This window comes from Mesoplodon mirus (genome assembly GCF_964341445.2).
Source record: "Mesoplodon mirus genome assembly, chromosome: 18".
In the NCBI taxonomy this organism is placed as follows: domain Eukaryota; kingdom Metazoa; phylum Chordata; class Mammalia; order Artiodactyla; family Ziphiidae; genus Mesoplodon; species Mesoplodon mirus.
In genome coordinates, this window is record NC_138994.1 from 57,295,787 (window position 1) to 57,304,274 (window position 8,488).

General features: G+C 48.9%; 2 protein-coding genes across 2 annotated transcripts in view; both read right to left on the minus strand.

Moving 5' to 3' along the window:
* Nucleotides 1-8,488, minus strand: part of ASIC2 (acid sensing ion channel subunit 2) — a gene marked incomplete at its 5' end in the record, with an annotated part of 989,736 nt that overhangs the window by 872,059 nt on the left and 109,189 nt on the right. The gene's annotated exons all lie outside the window — the stretch shown is intronic.
* LOC309794221 (uncharacterized protein C10orf143-like) overlaps nucleotides 1,756-8,488 on the minus strand; it is a gene marked incomplete at both ends in the record, with an annotated part of 109,923 nt that continues 103,190 nt past the window's right edge. Inside the window, one exon of the mRNA XM_082605427.1 lies at nucleotides 1,756-1,814. Coding sequence (XP_082461553.1) covers nucleotides 1,756-1,814 — 59 coding nt within the window. The remainder of the gene's footprint in view (nucleotides 1,815-8,488) is intronic.

Sequence of the window (8,488 nt, forward strand, 5' to 3'; positions counted from 1 at the left end):
CTCTGCCTGGTGTGTGAATCCACAGCAACAGATCTGGGTGGCTGGCAACACTGCTGCTTCTCCATCCTTATCCACAGCCCTGTGTTTCCATCTCCCCTCCAGCACCTTCTCCTCTCTGCCCCACAAACTGGATTTTCCCGCTATCAGAAATCCCCCCGCCTTGCCCTCCTCCCTAGCCCGACTCTCCTTCCCTGCGCGGCCATCTCCTTGAACGAGAGGTTAACAGGGTACCAGCACCGCCCCCATCCCGGCACTCCTCGGCCCTCTGCCTCTGGCCTCTGCCTCCACTGTTCCCCAGAAGCCTCTACAGCAGAGCCCCCAGGTGCTCTCTAATTGCCAAATCGAATGCACTCCGTTCAGTCCTCGCATTGCCAGCCTTTTCGGTAGCATCTGACCCTGTGGCTCACTCCCTCCTGACCACTCGCTCCAGCCCACCCCCCCTTCTCTAAGCGTTTCCTCTCAGCCTCCATCCATTTACCTTTGACAGTCTCTGTGGCCCAAGGTCCTGGCCTCACCCTTGTGCACACCTGGGCCCCTCATCGGCCATCCAGGGTCCGTAGCCGCCTGCCCACATCTGCCCCGTGCACCCTGCAGGCACCTGGATGAGCCCAGACTGAACTTACTGCCTCTGCTCTGCTGGGCCACCACCTCCCCCTTTTCCCTCTCCCCTTATTTCAGGTGTTTGCACCTGCCTGGCCCCAAGCCAGGAATCTGGAAGTCAGCCCAGATGTGCCCTCCCGTTTCCTTCAACCCATTGCATTCAAGTGGCACAAAAACCTGAACAACTTCCCAAGGTAACCCTGCAGGCCCCACCCATCCACATGGCCCACGTCCAGAGCCGTATCTCTCTGTCTCCGATTATAACCTGACGCTCCCTCCCTTCAATTCCCACCGGCAGCTTCTCTTCTCCCCTGAAGGATACAGTCCCCGCGGCTTAGACACTTGGTAATCCAACCTCTGCTGACCATCCCAGCCTTCTCTCTTGCCCCTCCCTCATACATAGCCCATACCACGAATATTCCAGATGACTTTTACCCCCAAATTCCCAAGCTGCTGCGCATCTCCAGGACTGGCTGAGTTATTCCCAGAGGCGGAGCAGCCTTCGCCTGGTTATTAACCCACTTGAAATATTCAGCACCAGTGTCGCCCCCATTATGGAACGTTGCCTGACAAACTTGCCCAGCTTCCAGGAGGGTTAGGTGCCCCTGCCCTGCTCACTTAGTGCCCTGTGTACATTTTCAATGAAGCCCTTACGCAGTCCAATATTATCCTCTATTTGCATTGTTTTCTCCCCTACTGTTTGAGCTCCTTGTGGACAGAGACTAATTTATTCATGAATTCCCAGAGACTTACATAGTCCCAGTACACAGAAGGTAATAAATGAATGTGTATTGCATGAATGAAGGAATGAATGAATGAGGCAGAAAAGCTCAGCGCAAGGAAAGAGTTTAGGTCCCTCTCAGAGCCCTGCCTTTTTTTCCCTGTTGGGGGGAAGGTCAACCTCTAGAGCCTCCTCCTGGTGACACCTAGCAACTGTTGCCATGACAACTAAAAAGCACCATTTCCCAGGACAATCCTTCTTCCCCCGCTGCTGCCTTTTCCCACCAGGCTCAGCAGATCAGAGAAGGCAGCCCTCCTGCTTCAGGAAGCAGTGGGAGGGGGGTGTCCTCCTTGAGACAGCTGATCCTGCCACCTGGCTCCAACCCCCCAGGGCAGGAGTCCTGATGGAAATGGAGAAAATTGGATTTGATGGAATCAGATGCGCTTGGGCGATCTAGGAGGAGGGACAGATAGGGCCAGCTGGCAGTGGGATCCTAGGGGCCACCAGAGGGAAAGCTCATTAGAGGGGTCTCCATTCAACAGGGAGCTGGAGGGAGATGCTGTCCAGGGGTGGGGAGGGAGGGATGCAGAGAGAGTTGGCCCAAGGGCTCCATCCAGAACACAGACTGTAGAGCCAGAATGTCCTGCCCCTAGGCCCACTCCCTTCAAGGGCTGCACCAGGCCCCAGCTGACCTTCCTGGGGCAGCTCTAGGTCACCCATGCCCCTACGTTCCCAGCACCACCCTTTGTGATTTGCCACCCTTGGACTTAGAGTTCAAGGTCAGTATGATCCTGAGGGGAGAAGGTGCATCTGTTTTAATCACCATCACATCCCCAGTGCCTCCCAGTGCCTGGCAAACAGATGTTCCATAGGGGGTTACGAATGAATGAAAAGCTGCACTGAGACAGGAAGAGGGCAGTCCAAGGGCTGGGGGGCCAGGAGGAGAAGCCACCGAGGGCCTATTCTGTGCTGGCTGCACTGAATGGATGGACGCCCTATGGAAGAAGAGAGAACGGGGGCTCCCGGAGGGCTGGTCACTTGCCAAGGTGACACAGAGAAAGGGTCAGAGTCAGGATTTAAGGAGGGCTCTGGCTACAAGGCCTGTGTTCACTGGTAGAGCCACTGGAGCAGAAATGAGGCCTCACACCTTGTGGCCCCCAGTGTCCCAGTCCCGCTGCCACCCCCTCCCCCCACGTACTGTCCAGGCAGAGAGCACCTAACCCCGCGGCTCACTCCTATAGATCAGAAATCCTCCAGGTATGTAGAAAAGGGAACCCTCCTACACTGTTGGTGGGCGTGTAAATTGGTACAGCCACTATGGAGAACAGTATGGAGGTTCCTTAAAAAACTAAAAACAGATGTACCATATGATCCAGCAATCCCACTCCTAGGCATATATCAGAGAAAACCATAATTCGAAAAGATACATGCGCCTAAATGTTCATTGCAGCGCTGTTTACAATAGCCAAGACATAGAAGCACCTAAATGTTCATCGACAGATGAATGGATAAAGATGTGGTACATACATACAATGGAATACTACTCAGCCATTAAAAAGAATGATATAATGTCATTTGCAGCAACAAGGATGGACCTGGAGATTATCATACTAGTGAAGTAAGTCAGACAGAGAAAGACAAATCCCATATGATATTGCTTATATGGGGAATCTAAAAAAATGATACAAATGAACTTATTTACAAAACAGACATAGGAAACAAACTTATGGTTACCAAAGAGGAAAGGTGGGTGCAGACGGATAAATTAGGTGTTTGGGATTAATATATACACACTATTATATATAAAATCGATAACCAACAAGGACCTACTGTTAAGGGAACTCCACTCAATATTCTGTAGTAACCTAAACGGGAAAAGAATTTGAAAAAGAACAGATATACGTATATGCATAACTGAATCACTTTGCTGTACACCTGAAACTAACACAACATTGTAAATCAACTACAGTCCAATATAAAATAAAAATTAAAAAAAATAAAGACAAGAAGTCCTCCAGGTGGGAGGACTAATTGCTCTCTTTGCCCTTGTCACCCTCGGTGTCTGGTCCTGATGAATAAGAGGAGGTGACTGCATTATTGCCAGAGGGACCCTTGGCAGGTCCATAGCAGAGAGAATGCTGGGTCTCCAGCTATGAGACTCGGGACAGCCTCCACCCAGAGAGGAGAATCAACTTCACAGAGGTACCTTCCCCACCCTTTCTCTTCTCCCGGAGCTGGTCTTGCTTCATCCCTGGCATACTTGATGGAGTCGTGAAAGTAATCCCCATTTATTGGGTGCCCACCTTGTGCTAGGCATTGTTCTCAGCTCTTTATGAATTAACCTATGTAATGCTTTCAATAACCCAACGAGGTAGGTACTGTTTTTATCCCCTTTCCAAGGAGCAGGGAGGTTAATTTGGTCAAAGTCACTACAGCGACCGTGTGGCAAAACCCCAGGTGTGAACTCCGGTGGTCCAGCCAGAGCCTGAGCTCCACCACCACGCCACTCTGCCAGGCTCATCTGGCAGAAAGTTTCAGGCTTTGGATTCAGTTTTGGCTTCTACCGCCCAAAGCTAGAGTCATTGGATACGTTACCTAACCTTCCTGAGCAGAATGCAGGGCAGTGGGTAGAGCAAGGAAGGATGCCCTAAATATGGTCAACTGGTCTCAGGTGTTGGCTGGTTGCCAGTCTCAGTCCACAGGTGCAGGCTGTGGCCTGCTCCGTTCCTAAGCACCAAATATGGCCCCAGGCAGGGAGGGGTTAACAACTTCAGGCACAGAGTCCCAGAACGCATGCTTTGGACTGAAAGTTAAATTCACATGTTGAAGCCCTCACCCTCAAGGTAATGATTTGGAGGTGGGGTCTTTGGGAGGTCATTAGGTCATGAGGGTGGAGCCCTCATGATGGGATGAGTGCCCTTATAAGAAGAGACATGAAGAGATGATGTCTCTCTCTGCCATGGCAGGACACAGAGAGAAAGCGGTCACCAACAAGCCAGAAAGCAGACCCTCACCAGACACTGAACCTGCATCCCCCTGTTCTTGGACTTCCCAGCCTCCAGAACTGTGGGAAATAAATATGTGCTGTTTAAGTCACCCAGTCTCTGGTATCTGTTACAGCAGCTCAAGCTGACAACACAACACCCCAGCTGCCAACCTGGTCCAGACCTTGAGGCCTAATTCTAAAAATTGGACTCTTGAGCCTCAACTTCCATATCTCTGAAATGGGATAATGAGAGCTTCTTATAATTGATGTAAGACTTGAAGGAGACAATGCATGTAGAATGCTGGGCACAAAGCAGGTACTCAGCATTAGTAGTTCCCTTATCCCCATATCCCTTCTCCTGAATCCCCCTGGGAAGAATACCTCTGCCCTTCACCCAGTCAAATCTAGGGTTGGAATTGGGGCAACAGAAAGGATCTAACTCCCAAAGGGTCAGAGCAGAGACTCCAGTTTAAAACTTCATCACAGTCCGGTCCCCTGTGGGGGGCCTAGGCTGCCCTGCCAAGGCCTGAGCTCCCAGCTGCATCTCTCAGGGGAGCATCTCCCATAGCCAAACCCCAGCCTGAATTCAGGCCAAGGAACATTGCACGGTCCCATCGGGGAGACATCAGGCCAGACCTTCATGGCTCATCTCTGCTTCACAGGGCCTAGAGGCAGGGCTCTTCCATGAAGCAGCCTCTCCCTGCCTCTTTGAGCCTGCTGCTCCTACCCACCTACAATGAGCCTACATCTTCCTAACGGCAGAGTCTCAAGTTTTGGAGAGATCAGCTCTCCATTTATCAGAGGACTAAATGCATGAGACAATTATAACTCGGTACTCCTTTTGGAACGAGATTTTCTTAGTATGTGTTCCGTTTGGGTTTTGCCAGCCTCTCGGGTCCCTATGGAAGGTTAATGCTTTTAAGTTTTAAAAACAACAAAAAAAGTTACTAACTGTGTGACCTTGGGCATGTGCTCAAGCTCTCTAAGATTCAGTTTGTCCTTCCATAAAATGGAAAGATGACCAACTCACATGCTATCGTGGGGCTCAAATGGGATAATACATTTGTAAGCATACAAAGGTAGATATTGTTATAAATGGTCAAACAACCCTTTTCATATGGGAGTTCCAAAATAAATGTACCTGTCAAAATGTCAAATGAACATGCCCTTTGATCCAGAGTATGTAACCACTATCCGTGGATATTTAAGCAAAAGTACATAAAGATGTGTTTATATGTACATCCAAAACTGGAAACAATGCAACTCCCCTGCATAAATCCATCTTTACAGTGAGACACTATGAAATAGGTCTCAGGTGATAAAAAGGTGTTTGAGATAAATCATTAGCAGAAAAAAAAAAAGCAAACAAAATGCACCAAAATGCAAAACAGTGCATATTATACAGTTGCTGCAAATAAAAACGGAGACAAGCATAGATACCGGCATAGCCGTAGTTCTGCAAGTGTACATATAATCCATCTTTACTTGAAGGATCCAGAAGAAACTGCTAACAGTCTTTACCTTTGAGGAAATGGATTGGGGATCCAGGTGTGGAAGACAACTTTGACTTTGTTTTCTATCTTCCTGAGTGTTAGAATATTTGCACCATGTCTCTACTTTTAAATAAATGGAAGCCTGGACCACAGGTCCATAAAAATTGTCAGTGCTTTTTCTATATTTACAGAGCCTAAGGTACTTATCAGGAAGTTTAACATTTTAGTTTATCAGGAAAAAAAGGAAAACCTGAAATATACCTTATTGTTTCGGTTATCTACTGCTGTGCTACAAACCACCCCAAAACACAGTGGCATAAGGCAACAGCGGTTCATTATTTGTTGTGATGCCGCGGGCTGGCTGGGCAGTGCTAACCTGGTCTTGCTCAAGCCCCTGCATTCAGTTGAGGGTTGCCTGGGGCCTGGGCTCAGCTGGGATCTCTGAGACGCTGGGCCTCCCTCTCTTGGTGATCAATCATTTCCGACTTCTTCATGGAATGAACTCCAAGTTCCAAGAGGGTGAAACAGAAGTTGCAACGACTCTTAAGACCTAGACCCCAGAACACATGCTTTGGTCAAAGCAAGTCACAAAGTCAGCTGAGACCTAAGGGATGGGGGAAAAGATCTTATCTCTTGATGGGAGAGTTTTGCAAAGAATTTGTGGTCATATTTAATCGACTGCATTAATGTTATTACCATCATTGCAGTTTGCATGACCAAAGTCATTATTTTCATCAGTGCATTTTGGCCTGTTTTCCAGTGTCCAGTGGTCCTGGGACCAGGGGACAAGGTAGACCTGGCTTTTAAAATATTTGTTGAATGAATGAACAAATGAATAGCTTCAGTCCCTCTGGCAGTCTCTTTGCTCTAACTGCTTTGATATCCTAGATCTTCAGGTATCAGCAATTCTGGGTCAGCCTGCCCTGGAGGACCACTGCCCTGGGCGCCCGTTCAAGAGTGTGACTGAGCTGGGCTCTGAGGCGGATGGGGTAGGTCATGGGGATGTAGCTTCCATAGAACTCATCACCACCTGCCCCCCGCCACCCGGTTGCACAGAATCCCTACACATGCTCCGGGCCTTGGGCTCAGTCTATGGAGCATCCCTTGAGACATGCTCAAGGCCATGAGTTCTTCACATTGAGTCTCTTCTGCATCCTCTCCTCTCCAAGTCTCTGCAGGTTCAACTGGCCACTAGACCCTCCCTCCTTATCAGGGAAGTCACCCCACTTAAGGGAAAGAGCTACATACCAGGAGTCAGGAGTTAAGACTTCTGATCTAGGCTCAGGCTTTATCTGACAGTATGACCGTAATAATAATTTGAAATAAATTGTAAACCACTCACTAGAAAAGACAATTTTTAACAAACCTTGTAGCCATGACACATTGGGGGTCTGTGCGATCTCTGAGGGTGATGGGAGGGGGAAGCGGGGAGTTCGTTGGACATGGGAGCTAAGCTGGGTCCTGTGGATAGGAAAGGGATGCCAGAGCCTGGGAGAGGAATCAGCTGCTTAGCATGCCCTCCGGTGACTAGGGGTGGCTAGTCCTTCTAGTGGCAGCCACAGCAGTGGCAGGTGCCAGAAGCAGGGTCCCCTTCACACACACACACAGAGCCTCTTTGACAATAAGACTGAGTGATTAAACCTCCCTTCCATCTCTCTCCCGGGACAGCCAAACACAATGTTTGTTTCATGCATTAAATCTGGAAAAAGCCTATGTGAAACAGGCTGAAACAAATCAATGCACTGACAGACTTGGTTAAGGAGTAACAGCTATCTTGTAGCCAACTGCCCACCTTTCACACAATCTCAGAGCCTCAGATAAGCACTAGGGAAAGCCACGGGGTGGGGGCGTGCTCCAGGTACACACTCTCTCTTCTCCATCTGGCAGCTGGTGACTGGGCTCTACTGAGCATCTACAATGGAAGGCAGCACACTGCCACAGAACAAAATAACCGGCTGCATTTATAACTTGGCTTTGCAACTTGCTAGCCATGTACACTTGGCAAGTAACATAACCATAATCTCCATCACTCTACTACCAATACCATCACCACCCTATCTGTGTCTCGGTTTCCTTGATATAAACTAGGCATACTGAGGTACACCTCAGATAATAAATATAAAAATGCCTGGCACATAGTAACACTCAACAACTATCAATTCCCCATCCTTTTCCCTCTACCAAGAGCAAGCTCTGAGCTCAAAGCTGTGAGGAAGGATAGAATGAGAGGAATCTCTGTCCTCCAAAGCTTACAGAATAGGTTGGGGACAAAGGGAGACATATGTTTAATGAACAACCTTCAGGGTCAAGGTGAAGAACAAGAGGATTGGTGAGGGTCACAAGTATGGCCGACATTCTCATCCCTTCCTGTATGGTTTCCCTTCCCCCAAACCTGCAGCCCAGTCCTCGCTAGCCAGTCATGTTCGCTAGTGCTGTGCCACCCGCAGGCCCAGACCCTGAGCCAATGAGAACCTGATCTAGCAGTGGAGTAGGGACGTCTTTGTCAGAAGTGAGAGGGTCCACTGCACCACCATCACCATCGTCATCATTACAGAACACCCTCCCCCAATGATGTCCATGCCCTAGTCCCTAGAACCTGTGAGCATGTTATCTGGAAAAAGGGGTCTTGCTGATGCAATAAAGGTTATAGACCTCAAAATAGGGAGAATATCCAGGACTATCCAGATG